Source organism: Xyrauchen texanus, chromosome 6 (assembly GCF_025860055.1).
Source record: "Xyrauchen texanus isolate HMW12.3.18 chromosome 6, RBS_HiC_50CHRs, whole genome shotgun sequence".
NCBI classification, from domain to species: domain Eukaryota; kingdom Metazoa; phylum Chordata; class Actinopteri; order Cypriniformes; family Catostomidae; genus Xyrauchen; species Xyrauchen texanus.
Window position 1 is genome coordinate 37917046 of NC_068281.1, and position 26112 is coordinate 37943157.

Sequence of the window (26112 nt, forward strand, 5' to 3'; positions counted from 1 at the left end):
AACCCTCATTTTGACAGCAAATTTTATTGATAATTCACATTTTCAGAAAAATCTTGTTAACATTTCTCAGTAGTCTGAGTTATTCTGTAGTTTGAAACCCTCAGGCAGTCTAATCCCCATAGAGTTTCTGCCCTCCAGGGTGCCACTTATGATTATCCAGCACTTTCAGCAGTAACAAGACTCTTGCAACACCAAACTATTATAACACACACACACACATACATGTAAGAGTTGGAATATTTGCTGCTAGGCTCTTCTACAATACCAAGGGCTTTGACAGCCTCTTATATCATTCTGAATCTGTCATCAGACACCCTTCGCAACCTTCTGGCATGAAGCCAGATGCAATTTCCCCCAGTCCCTTTTAACCGTGTCACTCTGTGGCCTATTTTTCTGTCAGCTGAGATGACATCTCAATACCCTCTCTTTTATTATTTTTTTGCCTTTTGTTGCATTCTTTTAACTTAAAACTGACAATGGATAATTTGTATTGTATGTTGTGTAACACAAGCAATTTGAAATTCCCTTTCTTAAAATCAAGTAACATATATAATATACCATAATAACACAGATTTGTATTGTAAGTATTTTTGAGTTCTATTTTGAGTATTTCTTCCAATAATGTGTTGTCATGTCAAATACTTATTATAACTATTGACAAAACTGCATTCAAATTTGATTAAGAATGAACTGATATAAAGGATGGTCTCGAAATGACTGTCAGCTTCATGTCTTGAAGAAAATCTGACAGGATTGACTATTGACAATGTAACCAAATCTTGCACATCACACATGTTTTTCTTGTGTTGCTATCTATTAATAGGACCTACATAGTGTTAAATTATAGGAAAAAATTCTACCAATCGCAAATAATATATAATATATAGAGTGCCATAGGTATTCACAGCAGTGCTGATGTAGGGTCATATAGCATGATTGCTCATATGATATTGCTTAAATATTTATATATATGTATATTTTTTTATATATATATATATATTTATAAAAATTGTTTTTAAAATTTGTAAAAATTAGGAAAAACTGAGCACGGTCATAAAAAACACATTTGTGGATGGAACTACTTGTGGGTGGAATCTGACGTTGCTGGTGTCCAAGCCTTCGTTAGTAATTCAAAAATGTAACTTCAGAAATAGAATCATGGCTTGTGCTGTTTCTAACAATTTATTGGATAAACAAGGATGGATGTGTGTGTGTGTGTGTGTGTGTGTGTGTGTGTGTGTGTGTGTGTGTGTGTGTGTGTGTGTGTGTGTGTGTATGTGTGAGCGTGTATTTATCACTTTGTGGGGACCAAATGTCCCCATAAGGATAGTAAAACCCAAAATTTTTGACCTTGTGGGGACATTTTGTCGGTCCCCATGAGGAAAACAGCTTATAAATCATACTAAATTATGTTTTTTGAAAATGTAAAAATGCAGAATGTTTTCTGTGAGGGTTAGGTTTAGGGGTAGGGTTAGGTTTAGGGGATAGAATATAAAGTTTGTACAGTATAAAAACCATTATGTCTATGGAAAGTCCCCATTAAACATGGAAACACAACGTGTGTGTGTGTGTGTGTGTGTGTGTGAGTGTGAGAGAGAGAGAGAGAGAGAGAGAGAGAGAGATGGAGCGTGTGATCACCGGTTGCCACATACATGCTGACAACTTTTTGAAGATCAGATTTCTCAGTGGAAAAATAGCATCCAAGCAGAGGTAATTCTCCCTATTTTGCAGTAGCCAGTGCACAAGTGTCGATCACTATAGAAACTGCAATGTCCTTCGCCATTTTAAACAGCACGCACTGTGTAATTAATCAGTCCATTGTGTCTCTCAGCTGTGATGAGCCGTAATGCTGAAGTTGTTAGTTTAAAGCTATTTACCATCTTTAGTAGTGTGGTAGTAATACAAGCGATCACAAAGAGCTGTTGTATGTAAACGGCTGACACGCATTCACCTAACTGGCTCATATTACACACAAAAATGATCTTTTGCCACCACCTGCTGGCTAACATATGTAATGTAAAAATAAAAAGACAAACAGTAGCTCTTAACACATCTGCACTGCTCTTACACTTTAGTTTAGAATGGCACGAACACAAGTGGAGTGATACACACAGTGAAGCGTCGGAGTGCTGATGGTGTCAGACCATAAGTGCTCATGGAATCCAATCAGATTTGAGGACCAGAACTAACTGTTGTGTGTGTATTTATATATATATAAACCAGAGCCTGTGTGGCCTTGCTTAAAGAGATAGTTCACCCAAAAATGAAAATAATTTCTCATCATTTACTCACCCTCATGCCCTCCCAGACGTGTATGACTTTCTTTCATCTGCTAACACACACACACAAAATTGTCTATTCAATGCAAGTGAATGGTGACCAGAATTTTAATGCTTCAAAAAGCATATGAAGGCAGCATAAAAGTAATCCAGATGACTCCAGTGGTTTAATCCATGTCTTCTGAAGAATTATGATAGGTGTGGATGAGAAACAGATCAATATTTAAGTTCTTTTAACTATAAATTGTATCCCTGCCCAGTAGGTGGCGATATGCACATAGAATGCTATTCACCAGAAAACAAAAGAAAATTGTGAAATGTGAAAGTGGAGATTAATAGTAATTATTGATCTTTTTTGTAACCAGTTACTATCATATTGCTTCAGAAGACATGGATTAAAACACTGGAGTCTAATGGATTACTTTTATGTGCCTTATGTGCTTTTTGGACTTTCAAAGTTCTGGCCACCATTCACTTGCATTGTATGGACCTTAAGAGCTGAAATTCTTCTAAAAATCTTAATTTGTGTTCTGCAGAGAAAAGTAAGTCATACACATCTGGGATGGCATGAGGATGAATAAATGATGAGATAATTTTCAATTTTAAATATTTTCAGTGACAGGGAAAATTGTTTTTACAAATATATCAACAATCAGTAATAATAAATTGCTATATTCATTTCTCTGATCTGAAAAAGGCATATAATTATGAATATTAAATCTCATTGTTATTTTCTTCTTGATTGCAGTTAAATTATCTCTCTCATTTGGTTTGTTTTCTCTCTGGTTTATTTTTCACTGAAGCTGTGTGACCTTTCTCATCAAAGCATCAATTTAAACCTATTCTCCATGATTTCTCTCTTGCTTGTTCTCCTCCATCAATCTTTTCATCTCTGCTCAGTGCTGTTTTCCATTAGCTCTGCGACTGACTCCATTATTTTCTCCTCAATGCTTTTCTTCATGTCTCTGGCATCATTCACTCTCCTTTGCCTCTTTGTTTTTGTGTTTGAACCGTTGCTAAAGACTTTATCAGTGGAGATGTGCTGACTCAGTCAGGCTTGTGTTTCAGGCCTCTGAGCTTTTCATGGAACATTGTCTAAACTATAAAAGATAATTCTCTGAGCTCAATCATCCATCTGAATGTTCACAGATATGACTCTCTCATCATGATATGTGCTCCCAAAGGAAATGTTCATTGTTGAAAGGTTGCTCTTTCTAGCTCAGGAGAAGGGATATTTCACCCAAAAACTTTATGAATTTCTTTCTTCTGTCTAACACACACACACACACACACACACACACACACACACACACACACACACACATTTATTCAGGGGCCTATTTAGAAACACAACACCTCAAAAAAATAATTTATCTTTTTCATTAGGCCAACTTATTATTTTATTTATGCTGTTGTTGGTGTGCTGACTCCATCAGTTATGTGTCATGTGGCGATTATTGAGAGTTTATATCATACTTCATACAAGGTGTGTTTGGTTGCCACCGTTATTGTGGTTTCTTGCTACATATGAAAGTCCAATGAGATAACGGATTCATTTATTTCAGAAACATTAGAGATGCTGCCAGTGCCTTCACATGATGATACATTGGAATTTATCCAAAATTATTTGTTAAATAGAGTTGATCAAAACTCTTGATGCTGTTCGGTTCTTGTAAAGAGGAAAAGTCGAAAGTTCTAGTTTGTGCATTGATTATACCAACCCTGCTCATGACCCCACACACTGACATCTGTGCCGCCCCCCAATTCTGTCGTCATAGCTACCACGGAATGTGTGACATCCTTAAGTTTCGAATATGTGATGGAACGTCTGAGGACTCTATAAAGCTCTGTAAAGGTTTGCATGTCTTTTGGTGAGGACTTGCGCAAAACCATTCTGTGAATGAGGTGGAAGATAATACAATAAATATTATAATTATTTGTATTTATTCATTTATTTATTTTTACAGGTGCTTGCCATTTGATTTAGATTAGTTCCTAGTAACAGGTGCAGCATCTGGATGGGACTACCGTGTATCTGGCCCTAGTCTAGGGAATCCAGTCCTCTATTTAATGAGGTAAATCACTAGATTTAGTTGTGTGTGCCCGGTTCACCCCATGGGAATCACTTGGAGCTAGTAGTAGGGTGTGCAGGGTGGGCCTTTGATTTTTTAAGATCTAAAGTATCTAATGGCAAACTAATTTTTTTTACACATCTATTAATCTGATTTTTGTTCATTAATTACATGATGTGCCAATGAATTAATCAATCAATATAATCAAAATAATTACAATTAATTGCAGGTTTCAAAATCTCCTAAGGAGCCCCCCAAATATTTACATATATATGATCATTCGATGTATATGCATTTATAATTACAATTATATTTATAACTGACAATGATGACGGTGCAAATCAAAAATGTTTTGTTCCTGCACTGAGCACTTTTTGCACCTTTTGGCCTCTTTATAAAATTCCTGGATGATTTTTTCTATGGTCATTGTGTGCGAGTGTAATCTGATCTCCGGTGGCTGAAGGGGGAGGTGCCTTCACCGGTGTTCGTGACAACGAGCCTTCTCTTTCCATTTTTCAATATAAATAATATATAAATATAATATATTTAATAAAAGTAATTTCAGATAATTCAAATACATTACTGTGGTAGATGAGAAAAAAAATTCAATCGGGAAGAAGGCTTGATTGAAGTTTGAGATGCCATTTATTTGATAGATGTAAAACGGGAGGTGATGTCTCTCTCTTTGGCGTAGGCCCCGTCCGGCAGTCCGAGGGAGTTGTACCCGAAACCGTCATGTCCTGCCGGAGATAGGAGGCAGGGGCGAGGAGCCTACCCCCCCTGCGGGTGGTGGTGGGGAGGTGGAGGTTGCAGTGTTAGCACACCGAAACAGCAATGTGATAGATTGTGAGCAGACTTATAAACCAATGGCTTACGTGCGATTGGCTAGCAGTTATCCAGCTAATGATGTGATGATGTACACCTGCTGGTCTTCCCGCTAGAACTACGCTCAACTTCCATTGATTGGACATTTAAGAAGTGGCTAAAAATACAAAAATGTAACTGTTAAAAAGTACAACATTTTATGAAAAATAGGGATTTTTTAAATTGTATTCTAATAAAAATATTTAAGAATGTATTTCATAAGTATTTAGTCTCAAAACAAATGTGATCATTTCAGAGATTTTAATTAACTGCAATAATTTGCAACACTAGATGTTGATATTTTGATATTGTAAAAAGCAGGAAAAATAAAAAGGTTTGAGGATGATTTTGAGCTGAAGGGGAATGGGTGAGGATGAGGAGGAGAGTGGAGAGAATGGGACAGATGTGAAAGGGCAACAATGAGGTGTCAATTTGCAATCTTCGCTCAGTGGGGTGTGGTGCCTCACAAAGAGTTGCTAATTGGATTGGTGGTGGCATAGTGGGCTAAAGCACATAACTGTTAATCAGAAGGTTGCTGGTTCGATCCCCACAGCCACCACCATTGTGTCCTTGAGCGAGACACTTAACTCCAGGTTGCTCCGGGGGGATTGTCCCTGTTATAAGTGCACTGTAAGTCGCTTTGGATAAAAGCGTCTGCCAAATACATAAATTTAAATGTAAATGTAATTGTGAGAAAGTGTAATTATTTGTAGAGCTGCTTGTTCTTACATATTGTGATTATTACTACTATAGTAATTAATAATAGTAACATGTAATATGTACTGTAAGAAAGTGTTACCAAACTAATGAAAATACTTCCACTGTTTCTGTCCCATCTGGGTGTTTATGGAAATGTCATGTGAACACACTGATACGTTGCATAAAGGTTACTTTGGTTGTCTTGTTTAAATGGCAAGCAAATGTATATTTGCTTTATTGGTTTGTATTAATATTAATGGACCACACAGGTTTGCAGAATTGAATTATTTGTGCAGTGTATTGAGGATGAAAGTAAGTTGAAAGAAGCAGCTTATATTTCACATTTCACAGCAGTTGTGGAACACAGAGTTGTCCATATTTACTGTGCAAAGTAAATGTAAAAATCAAAATGCATTCAAATAAATAATTTTACATTTCACACAATGTAACACTGTAAAAATAATTATTTACAATAACACAATACTAACAACACTTAAATCAATTAGTGTAATGATAAATCTAGTTAGTGACTATTCAAACGTTAACAGTCACCACTGCCAGCAACAATCAGTCATTTCTGATTATAATGAGGGTAAAGGGGCAGAACTGTCACTCACTCATGGCACAGTTGGTCCATCTGATGCTAACACAGTCAATTCTATTGTTGAATACAGCAATGTCATAGATGAAGACACAAACCCCCTTTTAACTGCAGAGAGGACCTCAAGTGTGCCAATTAAACCACAAATCCATCGATGACATATAACAAACGATTGCTCAATGTTAGCTCATTGATCATACTGATTATGCACAGAGTTATCCTTTATAATTACTATCTCCACTTTACATGTCCCTCTGTGTAGTTTGGAGGTGGAGAATGGCCCCTCTATGGGCTGCAGTCCACTGGACCTGCAGGCGTCTCCGGGCTCCAGTCTCGCCCTGCATCCCAGCATGGCCAGTCACGGTCAGCGGCGGGAGTCTTTCCTCTATCGCTCGGACAGCGACTACGACCTCTCGCCCAAATCCACCTCACGCAACTCCTCCCTTGTAGGAGAGCAGCTGTGAGTAAGAGCTCAGCACATTTCTGTTCACCTCTACTGATGTATGATAATTCAAGGCTGCATCCACATTCACATAATAACTAATATTTAAAATATGCTTAACAGGGATTAGTCTCTAAGTCACAGTATATTGAAAATAGGCTAGACATAGGAATGTTTTGATATAGCCACCATGTTATACTTTTGGGTGGAAATCAGCCCACAAATGGCTTACTGCATATTAAGAAAGTATTTTTTAACATGGAAATTTTTTTTCAACACTTATCAAACACACTTGAACCAACTAACCAAGATCTTCAGGTTCACTTGACACCTACAGGCAGGTGTGTTTGAGCAGGTTTCAAACTGAACTTGGCTGGAAAGAAGATCTCCACAGGCAGGATTGAGCACCACTGCAATAAATAATTTCCATAATTGCAATGGCAGATCATAGTCAGAAAAGTACACTGCAGTAAAACTGCATAGCATAACCTATTAAACTTTTTAGTCATTTAAAGGGATAGTTCACCCAAAAGTAAAAATTCTTTCATCACTTACTCACCCTGATGCCATCCCAGATGTGCATGCCTTTCTTTCCTCTGCTGCAAATGAAGATTTTTAGAAATTAATATCTCAGTTCTGTAGATCCATACAATGCAAGTGAATGGTGACAAAAGCACATAAAGGCAGCATAAAAATAATCCATAAGACTACAGTGGTTTTATCCATGTCTTCAGAAGTGATATGATAGGTGTGGATGAGAAACAGATCAATATTTAAGACCTTCTTTAATATAATTCTGCACTTTCACTTCCACAGTCTTCTTCTTTTGTTTTTTGGCAATTCACATTCTTCATGCATATTGCCCCCTATTGGGCAGGGAGGATAATATATAGTAAAAACCACTTAAACATTGATCTGTTTCTCACCCACACCTATCATATCACTTCTGAAGACATGGATCTAACCACTGGAGTCTTATGGATTACTTTTATGCTGCCTTTATGTGCTTTTTGGAGCTTCACATTTCTGGCTACCATGGATTGTATGGACCAACAGAGCTGAAATATTCTTCTAAAAATCTTCATTTGTGTTCAGCAGAAGAAAGAAAGTCATACACATCTGGAATGTAAATGATGAGAAGAATTATATAATACATTCTATTAAAAAAGTAGACTAAAGTAAAAATATTTAACTTATTTTAAAAAGTAAAAATAAATTACTTTTTGTATTTGTTCTTTATTTGTTGGTTCTCAGACATGGTGAAGACCTGATAGTTACTCCTTTTGCTCAGGTATGTTAATATCTCATTATAATGATGTACAATGACCAAATATGATGGCATTTGTTCATATTGTTCTTAATACGCTTTCATATCGCTCTTGCTGTCATTTTGTGCAATAGGTGCTTGCAAGTCTACGCACTGTTAGGAATAATTTCAGCATCCTGACAAATGTACAGTGTCCCTCCAGCAAGTAAGTGCTGTTTATTGACATTTCATAAGGGTTGCATTATGTAAATCAACCACAAGAGGGCAGAACTCACCTAAAATGATTATTTTTGTCCAACATAAAGGACACCACACTGACCTACTGACCTTTTTTCTCACATTTTTAATTTGTCACATTTATAACATTCATAATGATTTTTGCATTGGTAACCAAACTGTTAAAAGACATGTTCGTTTAAGTTAGTTAATGTTAGTTTCTAATAGCGTTAACTCCTGAGTTTCTACTATGTTATTTTCTAAGTTACATTATTGGTGCTTACTTTTCCATAAGCTTCAGCAGTGTTTAACTGGGTTAGACAGATGTCTGTATATGGACTACAAACAGAACAGTGACACTCCCAGACTCAAAAAAATAAAAAGCGTCACATATTCACAGATAATGAGATTTGCAATGTTATTTTCTAATGTGTTCAATTGAAAATTGAATTAAATCACTTCCTTTTGTGAATTGTCCCATTTGGTATTTATTTATTTATTTTCTGCATAATTTTATAGAAGATCACCAGTCAGCAGTCAGCCCCCAATGACCAAGGCTAATTTGTCAGGTAGGAGCAATAGAGCTTTCCTATTGTCTTATTACTAACTCTGAATGCTTTCTGCGGTATACACTGAGATGAATTATATTATATTGCTCATAGCCCTGAATGCGACATCAGTCAGATAAACAAAAGCTAAGTACACAGTTGCAGACTTTGAATCTTACACTAATTATGGTAGAATTTCTCATATCACATCTTCAAACTTCAAAATTTGTCTCATGAATCGAACAATAGGATCTGTTTTAAATACATTTGTAATTGCAAAAAACTTCTCAGTTAACTTATAAGTGCACCTTTTAAGTGTGTGTCTATATGTATCAGAGAGAGTATTGAAATGTTTTTTTTAATTTCATTTCATTTAGGCAGTACAAATAATATTAACAATACTTTACAATTTATAAACAATTACATGTTTTATATATGTAGTATACAATGTATATTATATATTAAATAATTACAATATAAAATATAGCTGCAAGCAGCGATGATGGGCCCAAGCACAACTGGTCCATTTCCACCTGGTGGTTTTCTGAAAACAATGCTTGGTGGACACATGCACTTGGCATTTGACATTATTCTTAACCATTTTGAAGCAATTTGAGTAAATATAAGAGGACTATTTTAAAGTCTGTTTTAAGAGCCACACTTCCTGCTGGCAGGTGGTGGTGCTATGAACATGACCCAAAATAGTCAGATCCATGTGATTAGCCCCCAAGACTCAACATACATCTCAATTTTGATCTAGATCACTCAGAAGATATGAGACACTTCCTGTTTCAAATTTTTCGCCATTCATTTAATTAATGGCAACACTATTTGATATATCAACATCTATTCGCAATTTAGCATCTTCAGTGTCTTGGAATAATGTTGTCTAAATGTGGTGACAGTCTCATGAATCACCTAGGAGGAGTATTTCAAAGTTCAGAGACTGCAATATTCAAAAATCCAAAATGACCTAATGACTATCATTATGAAAGTTGTCCAGCTTGATGAGAACTATATATGTACCAATTTTGATGACTGTAGGTGAAAATGGATGTGCTACACAGGCCCGTCTTGCACACCCATTTTAAAGGGAGTGCTACAGAGCCCCCCTACACATCCATGCATGAACTTTTGCCCAGACCTAAGGCCAACGACTCTGATGTGTGTGCAAAATTTCATTAAGCATGCCAAGTGCCTCAAAAACACCCAAATATAGGAAGAAAGGAATAATAACAATTAATGTGTTGTCATGGCAAATATCCCTTTACACATTTACAATAGCAGTGTCTTGACAGTATTCTTAAGAATTTTGAAGCAATTCATGTAAACATAAGAGGGTAATTTCAAAGTATGTCAAAAGTGCCATACTTCCTGCTGCCAGATGGAGGTGCTATAACCGTGACCCATAATAGTCACAAAAATGTGATCAGCCCCATTAACAAACATACAGCTGAATCAAAATAATGCATTGCTCACAGAAGATATAAGGAACTTCCTGTTTCACATTGTTAGCCATACATTTATTGCTTCGCCATGGCGACATTGTTAAAAATATAAAAATTCTGTTCGCAATTTAGCATCTACAATGTCTTGGAAAGATGTTACACAAATTTGTTTCGAGTCAAATTAATCCCCTAGGAGAAGTATTAAAAGTTCATAGCTTGCGATTTCCAAATGGCTGACTTCCTGTTGGGCAGAGCTATTGACTATTATTATAAAAGTTGTCCGGCTTGGTGAGAACTGTCGGTGAAACTGGGGGTGCTACAGAGGCCGTCTAACATGCCCATTTTAAAGGAGGCACTGCAGAGCTTACTGTTGAGTGGAGCTAATAGCTGTGAGTATGAAAGTTATTTGGCTTTATGAGAACTGTCCACCTTTTTTTGCAATGCGAAAGTAAGCAGCAGCTGCATTTCCGGCGAGTGTGAGAAAGTTCTGCTGGCATTGACCACAGTGTCATTAACCAGAAGGTTATTATACCAGAATTTAGTGATATTATCAACTATCACACAGCCACAGGATGTACAGCAGAATTATGTGCCAATATCAGATAATTTTCTACATTAACACAAGTTAATTTTCATAGTAAAAGATTAAGTAAATCATTCACTTGTTGCTGTGTTGTTGTTTTGAAGTGAAGGTAATAAAATCTTTTTTACCAAGATCGTGACGATGCAGACTTTCTTGTCTCCATGTAAACCTCTGTTCATATGTACCTGCATAACCTCTGATGATGCCTTTATTTATTTATTTCCAAAGGCGATGTTTCATAAGCCATGCTGAATGCGAGATCTATGTGTCTGTTTACTATGCACTGCTAAGAAATTGAGAATGCTCTCTGAAAAGAACAGAGAGTAAAATGTGTTTATTATTTTGTCAAGATGAAACGATGCAGTTTTGGTGCAAAAAAATGTTGAAGCAGCATTTTCTCTGCATCTTTCTTCTCTTGCTGGTTGTGTAAAGTTTGTGGAGGTGTGTCAAGACGGTGCCCAGGAATGTCCGTGTCAGAGCCTGATTTCATTTATTCTGCCAGTGCAACAGTGTGATAAAACGATGGCAAAATGCAACAAATGGTAAAACTATATGCATACAAAACCAATGAGTATATGTAAATCATAATTAATGATAATAATATGTAGACATTTATTGCCAGCCTGTAATATAAAGCAGCATAATTTTGTATTTTTGTATAGCTAAAATAGCTGGAAGTGGCTTATACTGGAAGTGGTCCACATTCAAGGCTGATAATGGCCCCCAACTGAATTAAAGGTGGATATATGTATGTGTCTGTTTACTATGCACTGCTAATAAATTGAGAATGCTCTCTGACAAAAACAGAGAGTAAAATGTGTTTATGATTTTTTTTTGTGGGCAGATGTGGCTCAGGTGGTAGAGTGGGTCGGCCACTAATCACAGGGTTGGTGGTTCGTTTCCCGGCCCACACGCCGAAGTGTCCTTGGGCAAGACACTGAACCCCAAGTTGCTCCCAATGGCTGCCATTGGTGTGTGAGTGTGTGTGTGAATGGTTGAATGAGTTTACAAAACCGCTAAGGTTAAAAAAAGCGCTATATAAGTGCAGACAATTTGCCATACCCATTCTGGTGACTGTAAAGTACTGAAAACCATGAAAAAGAATAATAATGATAATAAATATAGCTGCAAGCAGCGATGATGGTCCCAAGGACCATGGGTCCATTTCCACCTGGTAGCTTTTGGAAAACAATGCAAGGTGGACACATCCATTTGGCTTTTGACATTATTCTAAACAATTTTGAAGCAGTTTGGGTAAATAAACATGGACTAATTTAAAGTCTGTTGTAACAACCATACATCCTGCTGCCAGATGGTTGCGCTATTACCGTGACCCAAAATAGTCACATCCATCTGATTAGACCCAAGACTAAACGTACATCTCAATTTTGGTCTAAATCAAACATTGCACACAGAAGGTGTGATATTCTTCCTGTTTCTTATTTTTCACCATTAATTTTATACCGTGCAACACCATTCGATATATCAAAAATCTGATCACAATTTAGCATTGTCAATGTCTTGTCATAGGAGGATTATTTAAAAGTTCAGAGACTGCAATATTCAAAAAAATCCAAAATGGCCAACTTCCTGTTGGGCAGAGCTAATAACTAGAATCATGAAAATGGTCCGGCTTGATGAGATCTATATATGTACCAATTTTGGTGACTGTAGGTGAAAATGGGGTTGCTACAGAGGCTGAATTACTCACCCATTTTAAACGGGGCACTACAGAGTAGCCCCCCCCCCCACCCCCCACCCCCCGCTCAAAAGGCATGTGCTACAGGGCCCCCCCAAGCATACACATCTTATATGTGGCACGACAGAGCTCTTTTGGCTATTAGTACATTGATAAATAGCGTTTACTCAAGGTTGTGCAGAGGGTGTTAAGTGCAACATTGCACACTATACATTGTTTTGTGTAGTCTCAAGCACTTTGTAGGATGTTTTGGAAAAGTCATTAGTGTTATATGCAATAAATTTATAGACATATATACAATATTTAGTTTAATCCAATTTAAACTAAAAAAAAGTTTTGATTATTTCCATGACTAACTTAATTGAAAACAATTTGTCTAATTGATTGAAATATTTAAAGCAAGCACATTTAGACATTGTTTACTACAGGGCATCCACAATTCACAGTGACCCCCAGGGCAAGGTCCTAAAATATTTTCATTTTACTAAGCAAATGCAACAGCCTTAATTCCTCTTTGATTTTTTTTTATAAATTTGGTACTTTCAAATTTGTTTGTGAAACAATTCTAACCAACAAAAACCTATTTGCTAATATTTTCAGACATGGTCTGCAAATAATTAGCAGATTTCAATTTCATGTCGATTGGACACATGTTATAGGAGTAAGAGCAACAACAAAACATTTACATAAAATCAAATCATGACCAACCATTGTTCTCTGCGTGACCACACAATCTAGGGTTTGAGTTACAGACTCCAAATTTGCTGTGGTGTCAGTTCAAATTCCTGCGAACAGTTCTATGGGCTGACAAAGATCCCCATGGCAGAAAAAAATAATAAGAAGAATACTAACAATTACAATAGGAGTCTTCACCCTTTCAGGGCTTGACCACTAATTACTATAATTGTGTTTTTTGTTATTTTTATTAGTATTATATTTTGAAATGTAAAGTAGGCTTTACTTAATGCTGATTAGTATTTTTAATGCAACACATAAAAAAACAATATTGTAACATTAACAGTAATACAATCTAAAGAGAATCACAACTGAGAATAATGGGAATAATAGGACAAAGTAACACTCAAAAGTAAAACATCTGTTCATTAAAGTTGGAAATAAATGGGGAAATGTGATTAAAATGTCGAAATGAAAAAAATGAAAAAAATTAAAAATCAAAGAAAACATAATTGTCCTAAAATTGGTCTAATTTATTTCAAACAAAAGTTTTGAAAAATCTTGTTGTTTTGAGGTGAAAAATGAGTCAGACATGTTTTTGAAAGAACATATTGTGCAAATTTTGGTTTATGCTGACAGAAAGCATTTTCATTCTGACATGTCTAGTAAGTGTGCATGCAGGGGTTTGTGTGTGTGTGTATGCTCCAGGTGTACGAGCTTTAGCCACCGATCTACTGAGCTGACAGTTCAAAGGAGGGGGGCAAGGATTGTGGGATGTTTTAGTTCCTGTTTCACTGGGTTCTTCAGCCTCATTGACGTCAGTCACCACCCACCTACTACCTTCACTTCCTGTGCGCTTGAACACGAAGATGCCACATGGTCCTGGCACGAAGAAGCACGCACTCTCACTCTGAAAAAAGTGGTAAAATGCGCTCACTTACATCTCGCTGGCCTGTAGAAATCAGAGTGTAACGCACGTTACGTGCTACTAACGCACACCAGTGTCCCTGTTGGCCGGTTGTGCATGTAATAACACAGCATGAGGATGTAACTGTTATTAGATTAGAGAATTATTATTATAGATTAGAGAAGCTGCATTGCTGAATACTTGATAGTAATTGGTCCACTGAACACTGCTTGATCTTAATTTGTTACCATTTTTTACCTTTCCTCTAGTGAGCCTCACAAAGTTGTCTTAATTCATGAGTTAAAGGAATAGTTCACCCAACTAATTCTCTCAATTCATATTTAGTTGGCATAACTCCTAACTCAAATCAATTATGTGTCAATATACAAGTTATATTGTATGTATTACAAAATGTCTGAGCTTTGTGTATGTGTGTCCTCAAATTAATCTAAACATAAAGCATTAGAAAAAGAGAGAGATTTATTTTCTCACTCCCATATTTATTGGACTGGCCCTGAAACTCAGCTTAATAAAACACTTCTAGAGAAATTAGGGAGGGAGAGAAAAAATACAATTACAAAAAAAAAAAATAGAGAAGAGCTTTCATCAAGAGCTAGAATCCTAAGGCAAAGCGATGTCTTACCCTCTGGCTTGTGCTTATATTCTCTCTCTTTTTGTCTCTATCTGTCTCTGTCTCTCTCGTGCTCTCTCTCTCGCTTTCTCTCTTTCTCTCTCTCTCTTGCTCTCTCACACACACACACACACACACATACAGTGTCAAGGGCCTGTCCTGCTGAAGGAAGAAGGCTGTGCAGAAGAATGTCAGACTGAATGCAGGTTTAATGATCCACAGCTGTATAGAGTCTCTACCTGAACCTGAGCACAGCTATCAGACTGAAGACAAAATCAATCATTTGCAGATGCCATTTGGTATTTTGTTATCTTATGCAATGACATTCATACATTATTAAGTTATGACTTAAGTTTTCAAATACTTGTTAAAGCAACTGGTAGTTCATTCAAGGAAAAGAGCACTTTATTTTTGCTAACATTGCAAAATATCTGCTTTGTCTTTTTTGTTAAACTTCCCTTGCGCATATTGAACAGACCGGTTGTGAAACAGTCAACAGTTGTGGTAGCAAAATTGCACGTTTGCTTTCATGCACAGAGCATATATTCTGATGAAGTGTTGCAGGATGTGTAAACAAACCGTACATTTTTGCATGCTCGTGTACATCCCATCGTGCTAATGTGTGTGCATGGCTTGTTTATTGTGGAACATGAAACCTTACTAATAGAATTTATCAGTCAGCTGTTGTTAAACACAGCAGAAGGAATCACGTGTTAATGTGTCATTTTTAAGCCCACAAAAAGCTTCACAGATTTTAACAGAACTTCAGATAGCCAGAGGATGTTTGAGCAACAGAAGATTTCATTGTCACACACTGAACGCTTGCTCAATACAAAGATTATTTCATATTTCAAATCTGCATTGTTTGCAGAGTTGAGGGAATGTGGAGCAGATGGTATAGTTGAACATTTTGATTATACTAATATTATTTATTTGTAATGCATTATTTATTGCAAACAGAAGCCCTACGTTGTGCCATCATATCTTTTGTTGCAGGGTCTAAGTACTGTAAGTTTGCACCAAAAGTCATCCATGCGATTATCTAATCAGCCAATCGTGTGGCAGCAGTGCATAAAACCACTCAGATAAAGGTCAGGAGCTTCAGTTAATGTTCACATCAACCATCAGAATGAGGAAAAAATGTGATCTCAGTGATTTGGAGCATGGCATAATTGTTGGTGCCAGATGGGCTGGTTTGCTGATCTCCTGGTATTTTCACACACAACAGTCTCTACAATTTACACCTACTGGTGCCAAAAACAAATGCTTAAAATAACCCTTAATATCAATACTTGTTTTCCTTATGCAGTCCCATGCAAAACATGCTGGGAAATGGAAATCCCTGCCCAGTTTCATCAATGCTATATTAACACCACAAGTATTCATGTAGTTTCAAGTTTTAAGTAAACTTTAATTTTACACATTTAAATCGATAGAACGTAATGAAATTAAGTTTTGACAAAATGTTCTGGAATTGTGCCGCCTAAGAACATTTTAATTAAATTAAAAACAAGCAGCAAAAATTCTAAATTCTCCAGTTAACTTGATTAATTATAGTGTTTTGTTCACAACAAATCTGTTTTTGAACAAAGCTTTTGAGTGAACAAACCATTTACTTCAGTTGTTTCAGTTGTAAATGACTCAGTGTTTTTTTAATGAATCAATGATTCAGTGACTTACTCAAAGTAAAATATATGCTCATTTTTGCCACTTACTGGTGACTCACTTTTCCTCAGTAAAGGTGCATGAACGAATCTGAAGGAATTTCTTTGGTGAAAGGATTCATAAGACTTGAGTCACTGGGCATAATCGAAATCCCAACCACTATTGATTAACCAGAACTTGGTCAACCAAGTTCATCAATAAGGTCATGCTGGTCTATCCTTGTCTTTTCAATAGGGTATTTATATAAGTCTTTGTATGATATGAAATGTGGTGTAATATTTATAGCTCAGACATCAACTTAAGATGCTCCCAACCTGTCCTGCTCATATCAGTGAGGTTAAAGACTCTATAACATAAGTTTCTTAAATATTGTAGTTCTGTAATTCTTTAAACTGTAAAGAAAAACTGTAACACAAAACAGATATTTTTGAGAAAGAAATCACCCATCTTTCTCAATCTTACTCATCAGTTATTAAAGTCAACCTGGTTTATCACATGCAATCTAAACTCATCTGAACTCTCACAGGTTTTCTCAAACAGATCCATCCTCAGAGCAACTCCAATCCAGATTTTACATTCACCCAAGCTGCAATGTGGTAGTGCAGGTCTTAAAGCATGCACCCTGATTAGTATTTGAATTATGCCATTGACATCAGCAGAGCTGTAAAGCTGACCGGCATCCCTTCTCTAAAGTAATTTCTGGCCAACAGCTCTCTATGGTGCACTGTGGAGGCTGTCAAACAGGCACAAGATGAGTTTCAGACGTGAAAGAGGCTGAGAGAGAGAGAAAGAGAGAGAATGAAAGAAATTAAAGGAGAGGGAGGGAGTGGAAAGAGTTGTTTACCAGAGTTGCAGCATAGAAGTAGGCCGGAAAAAAGAAAAAAAAACACTGTTGTAAACTGTGAAAGACCCCCAAGTAAGATCTTCGTAAGAGCAACAAATGTCAAATAACCTACACAAGACCCTCAAAGGAATAGTGATGTAAAAAATTAATTCTGCCATAGTTTAGCCTACTCACCCTCATGTTTTCCAAACTTGTGTGATGTTATTTTATTTTATTTTAAATTTTTTGAAGAATCTTCATGCAGCTCAAGCTAAGGGAAAAAAGAAAACACTAAAGACCATATAAAAACACATTTAAAGACCCAAAAATGTAGGTAATTCTTTTAAATGCAGTGATTTCCAGTGGCATTATTTGGCTAAACTCATTGTAGAAACACCAATGCAAAGATCTTTCTCTGTTTAACTATTCTTTCAGATAATTGAGGATACTGACACTTTGTTTCAATTTAGTTGGAGGACTCACACTCTTATGGTTCGAGTCTTTTGTTTGGACTGCAGGAAATCATGGCATTCATATTTGGCAGCTGTCCCATTGCTGCTGAGTACAGGTGACCCAAATGACACAGCTAGCATTAATTCATGGAGCTGTTTGGCATTCTAGTCCTCTTGCCCACGTGCCAAGCCCGGACAAACAAAAACAAGAGTGGGATGGTGAGAGCCAATGAGCCGTACCAGAGGACAAACATGTGCTCTGCCTCTAGAGCGTGATTCAATGAGCTAAATTCCACCAATTCATCAGCTTCAACAAATGACCTCCATGCTGGGTTCATTTAGGGCATACTGTATGTGGGTTAGACATATGGCAAAGTGCCACTCTATTAAAAACACTACTTATCAGTTTGTATCCAAGCCATTTAGTATTTCAATCAAAATGTAGTGCATTCAGTGGCAAAGCATTCAGTTCCTTTTAAAGGAAATTAAAACAAAATAGTATGTATTATATACCCTGGCCACACTGTAGGGTGTTTTGGATGGTTACCAGGGTGTTGCTATAGTGTTCTGGTTGTTTTTGGGCATTGCTATACAGTTGCTAGAGTGTCCAGTGTTATTGCTAGGTGTCTGTCAGTTTGGGTAAGCTACTCAAAAAAGTAAACCACTACAAATTAACAATTCTCTAAAACTGTAATCAGATTGTTGACTTTTCTGTTTTTCTGACAACCATTCTCGTCCTTGACGTGCTTGACATGTCTAATGTCCTGCACACTGGCTAGCCTGTAGATCTCATTAGCCCCATCAGGGGTGTCCAGTTGGTCATATAAGTATTGAAGATATGCGGCTCTAGCCTGAGCCACCACACACTTCGCCGCCAATTTGAGGACGTGATACCGCTGCAGGTCTTCTTCTCTTCTCAATTTATTCCATGTCTTGAAGGCGGCCTTCTTCTCCTTGATGGTGCGTTGGACATCTTCATTCCACCACCAGACTTCCTTTTCGATGAAGCAGACATTGGTTTTTGATCTTCTGAGGATGTCTCTGGGGCAGGCAGTGATGTGTGCAGCGATTGATTCCTACATGGCCACTGGCGACGCAGCACCCACTTCCAGCTGACTGAGTGCTTCCACCATGCTGGCTCAATGTTCGGCCAGTTTCCATCACTTTATCCATTCTTGCCCTGCCATTGGCTGCTTCATCTGCAGCTGAACTTGGAGGTGCATGTCGAGCATGAGTGTCTGGTGTTGTGGAGCTACATTGTCCGATGGAATGACTTTGGCATTGGTGGCCAGCTTCAAGTCTCGCTGCCGAAAGAGTGTCACGTGGCCGCCACTGCTGTACGGGACAAGATGTGAAGGCTGCTTCTTGAAGAAGGTGTTAGTGATTATCAGGTCACGTGCTTCGGCGCACTCAAGAACTCGCTTGCCTTCCTCATTTCGAGTTCCGTATCCATGTTTGCTGTGTATCCATTTGAAACCATCCCTGGTGTCCCGACTTGTCCGTTTAGGTCGCTGCCATTCAGGAGCAACTCTTCGTCGCCAATGGTCCGAAGATGGGCATCGAGGCCATTCCAGAAGTCATTCTCTTGATCGGTGCAGCCGGTCTGGAGTGAGTAGCACGGCAGGACATAAAGGACATTGGTCTCTGTTTCGATCTTAATCGAAATGAGAAGATCCGATATCCACTCCACAGACGTGATGCAAATTATTCTAACTACATATGTACACTAACACGAAAGTGTGACCTAATATTATTTACAAAATTTGTAACCCAATGTACTTAAACGTAATTAACTCAAAGTCGTCATTTAAAATGTAACACTATTTTTTTACCTTCTGCATTAATTAATATTAATAAATAAAATGTATTTTAAAATGTTACCATTAATTAATGTTATCATGCCTATTTCGGCATGATTAAATAGATAATCTAGGTTCTTGGATTGAGATTTCCTAATTTTGACAGGATCGTGAGAATGCATCTCCCTGTAAGAACCACAGCATGTTTAAACGTAATGTGATTATTGTAATTTTGGTAACTTTGTAGAATCAGCTTATGATTAACTGTCATATTTAAGGGCCAGACAGATGATCATCTTTGCCTTCTGATAAGACACATGCTCAACAGTTACAGTCTTTTGGCTTTCAGTGGCTCCTTTTGATGGGGCATTTTAACAACATCAGCCTGTCCACTCCACACTGAAATGACACAGAATTGGCCTTGACAATGAAAAGCATTTGAATCACACAGCTGTCGTGAGTTTGTAGCTTTATGAATCACATACAGCAGGACCGGTCGATATGAGAAGCTGTAAACCGCTGGGCTCTTTATAGGCAGATTTGAGGAAACCCGGACCACGTATCAGCGATGTGGCTGGGGATGCGAGCAGACAGAGAGGGGCAGTGTACAGCGGTAAACTGGGGAGGGGCTCGTGGAACGGTCAACCACACTCACAGAGGTAGTTTTGTGGGACAGAGAGGATGCTGGGTAAATCTACACTATGGTCTTTTGTAAATGGAGTCTTACGGTGGGCGGATCAAACAGAGACTCAGACCTGCATGTGCTCTTGAATGGTTTGGCTTCTCAAAGGTCTCAATGTTTACTTACTAGTGAAGTACGTCATGGGGTTGTGCACATAGGAAATTGTGCAACATGTCATGACATTTACTTTAGTTTAATTATCAACATTACAGTCTTCTTGATTGTGTAATTGTATTAGAAGAGCAAGAATGACAGGTTTTATCACAACTATATGTACAGAGAGTGCTGAAAGTGTGCTCTGTCAGTGTGTTCATGTCTGGATGTGGTCATACATTGTGAACATACGCAGTAATACACGTTTGAAGTGTGTAATTTGTAACTTGTAACTTATTTGTATATGTATATATATATTGAATACTAGATAAATAATATTTATATAATACTGTATTTAAAGTTAGTTTTTGCTGTTGTGTTGCTTATACAGTATTTTTATTGTAAACTATACCATATATGTATATTTGTTGGAAACCTTTAGAGCTGATAAAACTGATCGGAGATGCAGTGAAAGTAACACACATACCAAAATGTCCCTAACAGACCACCTGTTTATTAGTTACCTGTGGAGAAAGATTCTCTTTGTGTGTAATTTATTAAAAAATCAAACCGCCCCAGATGGAATGTTCAACAAAAGAACAGTCATATACTGACCTTCTTTTATAGAACTGAATCATCATTCAAGCTCAACAGCTAAAAAATGACACTCAAGTGAAGAACTGTCATTCATAGAAATGTTCATGCAAACAACAAAGGAAGGATACATCTTCACAAATGTAAGATTACATCCATAAAGTGGCGGGAAAGTAGTTTTACTATTAAATGATCACAGATTTGCATTGAGCTCAATGTTTTCCAGAGAATTTTGATGAAGCTTGCCAAATATAGAATCTGATGTTTTTTGTGTGTGTGAGACGACTAAAGGTAAGATTCTACGGAACCTGTCAAGAAAATGTACTTGAAAGAAAAGAACAAAAAGATGGTCATTATGATTTTCTCATAATTGCAATGTGAATTTATTTTGAAGTATTTACACATCATAGCACCTTAGTATGCTGTACTTTGTACTGCTGCATCTTTTTTGTTTGAATACAGTAAAAAGTGTATGACTGTTATGGTCAATGGAAATCAATGGGAAATAGTATAGGTAAATGGTTATGGTTATGTGAATCGGGGGGATGAATGTGATTGTGTCCTGAAAATAATGTCACAATGCACAAAATCTTAATGGTCCTAAATATAGCCTTAATTTTCATAATGCTAAATATAATTTCATCTGATTTGGGTTTATACTGTATACGATCAGGGCATTTTCTTCACAGGTTTCATGAAAATCACCCAAAGATCACTGTTGCTTAAATTTACAGTGTGAGTATTATGCACACAAACTACACAAAACTCATAGTTACACATCAGTAACACCATCATGCAACATGCATATAAATTACATCGCCCAATCTGGGACAGATAATACATCTGATAATGTAGGGAAAAAACACTAGTCAGATAATTTCCTCTCTTAAGTTTGAAACCAAATCTACTGTATGTGGGGAGATATCTAGATAATCATGAGAACACAAAAATAATCTTATTTTGTAGCCACTCGAGCTTTCTTCATCATGCTTTAATAACATAGCCACTTTGGACATTTTAAAGATTCGTTCTAAATGTACTGGAACTATTGCTCTTTACTGATCTTAATGCTGACATCATGTTGACAACACTAACTACTGAATCTGGATCAGACAAGACTGACCAATCAAATTCAAAATAGAGAACACCCTCTGTACACAGGGTTGGGGAGTAATGGAATACATGTAACGGGATTACGTATTTAAAATATAAAATATAAGTAACTATTCCACTACAGTTACAATTTAAATAATTGGTATTTAGAATACAGATACATTCAAAAAGTATTTTGATTACTGAAGAGATTACTTTGCATTTTATTGTAATTTGTTTCATTTAATATTTAGTCCTTTCAGATGGAAAACATTTATACATGTAAATGATGCGATCCAAAGTACATTTGAACTGCAGTGAAACACTTTCTTGTGATGTGTTACATTCATACGAGCAGACAGAGAAGTACGTTTGAAGAAAGTTTGGAGCACAAGAAATAGAAATAAACCTTGTGTAAATTGTCAGCTTTACGTTAAGCTAAAATGCTATTTCTAGCCATACAAAAATGCTATTTCTAGCCATACATGCACATGTTAACAGGCACAAATCATATTTTATTATCAAGAAAATACATGTTGAATCATCATTTCTTTTTTTCTAGTAATACCTTTGATATTAGGGCAAAAATCATATTCTTGATAATCATTTTTGTATTGTATTACCTGTAAAAATATCAAAAAATCTAAAAAAACATGATCAGATAGATTGATCTTGTTTTAGAAACAACACTGAATAAGATATTTAGGTTTTTCAGAGAATGTATTTTAAACTATGTACTGGCAGAGATTTTATATTCAAAACAAGTGAAAAAATCTACCAGTGCTGAAGAAGTAATTAGTATTTAGTATTTAGAATATATTACTGACCTTGAGTAATCTAACGGAATATGTTACAAATTCCATTTTACAGCATGTATTCTGTCATCTGTAGTGGAATACATTTTAAAAGTAACCCTCTGTACAATTCAAAGTTCAATGCAAAGGAGGAGGCAAGAACCGGCTTAACAATATAAACAATATTTTAAAATAGACTTAAGCAAAAAGACTGACACACACAGGGTCCCTCTTGGGCTTAATCAGCCTAATTAAGGGCGGGGTGTGTGGAATCGCGGCCTGGCCCCGCCATCCACCTTGCCACACCCTCCCAACCTGGACATAACAGAGAAATAATCCCCTCTTACAGATCAGCATTTATTGCATGACTACTTGTCACAATGATGAGTCTCAAAATCCAAGTGCAAGTGAACAGTTTATTGATGACGGACAGAACAGGGAATTACTCAAAACGCCGCGTCTACCGGCGGGTGACCTGGAAGTCACAATCTCGAACGGAGATATGCAGGACTGGAATAACAGCGAGAACTAAGGCCAGCGGCAGGATACAATTTCCCCGACGATCCGTCAGCAGACTGGATGTACAGAGGAAAACAGGAAGAGCCCGCAAGGAACTAGGACACAGCAACTGGGTGACAGAATACAAACATAAATAAAGAACCGACACCATGCGTGATAATTTCCAGCTAGATAAAGGCAGCTAACAAGCAGTAGTGATTAGTAGCAGCTGACGGCAGTAGAGTAATCAGCTGGTGCTAAGCAACAAACAAGCACTACACACACACGCACACACACATAAACACACCAACAGATATACAAAATGAACACATGGATCGATGAACCGTGACACTATTTGCCAAATAAATTAATTAATGAATGCACATAAAACATTCTTTTGAGTTGAAATGATTTTTGCCTGCATGAGCGGTTTGAAACGTGTATGTGCGGTTGTTACTCAGAAATATCCTACAGGTAGATGGCGCCACTGACCAATCAGAATCAAGTGTTCCAGTGAGCCGTGTAATAATAATGTCTATATATTGGTGTCTTATTCAGTTTTGGTTTCAGATAATCTTTTATTGTTTATTTGTATTTCAATCCACGGATATTACAATAACTCATAATGATCCCTGGCATAATTTATGACATAACTAGCTAAAAGTTTTTAAGTTCGTTTAACCCCTGGTGGAAACGAGGGGTTAAACAAAGACCTGTTCTGTCTAAAACTCCCATAGCAATGACATATTGATGCCGTTATTCATGTGTATCCATGCCAGACGTCAGATCTACACACATGGCTTAAATGGGCCCCACATGTGAAACATCTTGAGCACAGGAGGCTTTTTAAAAATTACCTTCTTCATCTGGAGTAATGCACTGTATATCCCTCAAAGACGTCAGCAGGGTTAATGCAAACCCTTTGCTTGGTTTTATAAGGGCCCTGCACATGTTAGTTCTTGCTGGAACTCTAGTGATTAACTTATCAATGAAACTTTAGGAGTCCGATATTTTGAAGCGTTTGCATTGTATTAGCCTAATTGATGCACAGGATATTTCTGCCAATTGAGGCAATCATAGGCAATAGGCATGCAGCAATCATCTGATTTAAAATTACTGTACATTTTCAAAAAACAAATTCAAATTCATTTTGAATGGTAAAACATCATATAATGTGTAGTTGTAGTGCTTTCAATTTAGCAAAAGGTGAAAATCAATTTACAATTTTTGTTTATATTAGCATTTTTAATTCTGTCTCAACCTTTTTGGAATTGGGGATTGGAACTGGCTTTGGCTAGTAAGTAAAACTCACCAATTGTTTAGTAACTTTATAAGAAACTGCAACATAATGCAAACTGTTAGAGTTATAATCTGACCCTTGCTGATATAAGCAACACAACCGATTCAAAGACATACTAAAAAAATATCTGCCATGACTTGGATGTCTTGTAATGTCTTATAACATAGTGGAAATTGTATCATTAGAACTTTATCTAGGATTCCTAAAGTTTTTAGTTTTTTTTCCAGAACTCCATGTGGTGAATTCCTTGCATTAAGCAACCACAATGAGTGACACAATGACCTATGCTGATTGTCACTTAAATGCAAAGCCAGGAAAACATCACAATTGTCAGAATCAGAATGACTTATTGTCATAAAGAAGAAAATATATATCATTAATAAAAATATATATATACATAACAGCTACTGTCATTTTGCCAAGCATTATGAATGAATGTATTATAAACATTCCAACAATATGAACATTAAACACATGTTCAGTATGTACAGCAGGACCATGCACTTGCCATGCGTTACTACAGTTGAGGCGGCATCTTGATGTGTTCCTGTGGTTTAAATGGTAGAGCATGGTGCTAGCAACATTAAGATTGTGGGTTCGGTGGTGCAGGGGTGTGTAATAGAATTCTGAAAACCATTTGTGAACAGGAAGCCAGAAGAACTTCTCAGTGCAACCGCTCCCAAGGTCACTCTGCCATAAGGCTGGGAATTATCTTGTTTATTTAGACAACATTTCATTCTTTATACATGCAATGTTTTGCAATCCGACCTTTGTCAAACCTAGCTGCTGCAGCTTGGGGGTGAGACTCCAGACTGAGCGTCACACTGAAATCTGCTCCACAGTTTAGCAGCGTCTCCCCCTCAGGGGAAGTGTTTTAGTTTGCTTGGCTCCTGTTGAGCTTTGGCTGGATGCTGGCCAACAAGGGGAGTACAGTTTTCCTCTCGTGTTGCTCCTGCAAACACAGCCTTGGCTTTGATTTCATACCTCCATCTCATTAGCTGTTTCAGGGGGGGATCAAAGAGATGGTGGGGGAGCTGTTATTCAGGGTCTTGTTGATGCTGATACCACCTTGGAAAAGACTCACTATCAGGGTGGTGGACTCATTCAAACTGATGGATACATTGCAAACCCCCTCCACCAGCATTTATATATTGTGTAATTCATTCTCCTCTACTCTGGACCTTTTCAGAACTCTTTATCCAACCGCTTGTGTTTATTGTCTCTGATATATTTTACAAATTAGACTGAATTAGACTGATTACCTATCAGGGGAAATCAAAAACATGTCAAGAACATATTTCACCCCAAAAAACATTGAGAACTAAAGCTTTGTTTATAAAAAATGAAGCCTACTGTGAGCACCATTTAGTTTTTTGACATTATGACATC

The 26112-nt window shown here is 37.1% G+C and overlaps 1 protein-coding gene across 7 annotated transcripts in view; it reads left to right on the forward strand.

Moving 5' to 3' along the window:
• LOC127645479 (cAMP-specific 3',5'-cyclic phosphodiesterase 4B-like) overlaps positions 1-26112 on the forward strand; it is a 71072-nt gene that overhangs the window by 28534 nt on the left and 16426 nt on the right. For 5 of the 7 annotated variants that reach the window (XM_052129109.1, XM_052129110.1, XM_052129113.1 and 2 more), the window contains 4 exons: positions 6778-6975; positions 8212-8248; positions 8359-8429; positions 8960-9009. In XM_052129109.1, coding sequence (XP_051985069.1) covers positions 6778-6975; positions 8212-8248; positions 8359-8429; positions 8960-9009 — 356 coding nt within the window. Of the gene's footprint in view, positions 1-6777; positions 6976-8211; positions 8249-8358; positions 8430-8959; positions 9010-13734; positions 14316-26112 lie in introns of those variants that run through there. The other 2 variants (XM_052129114.1, XM_052129116.1) reach the window with 2 other exon arrangements.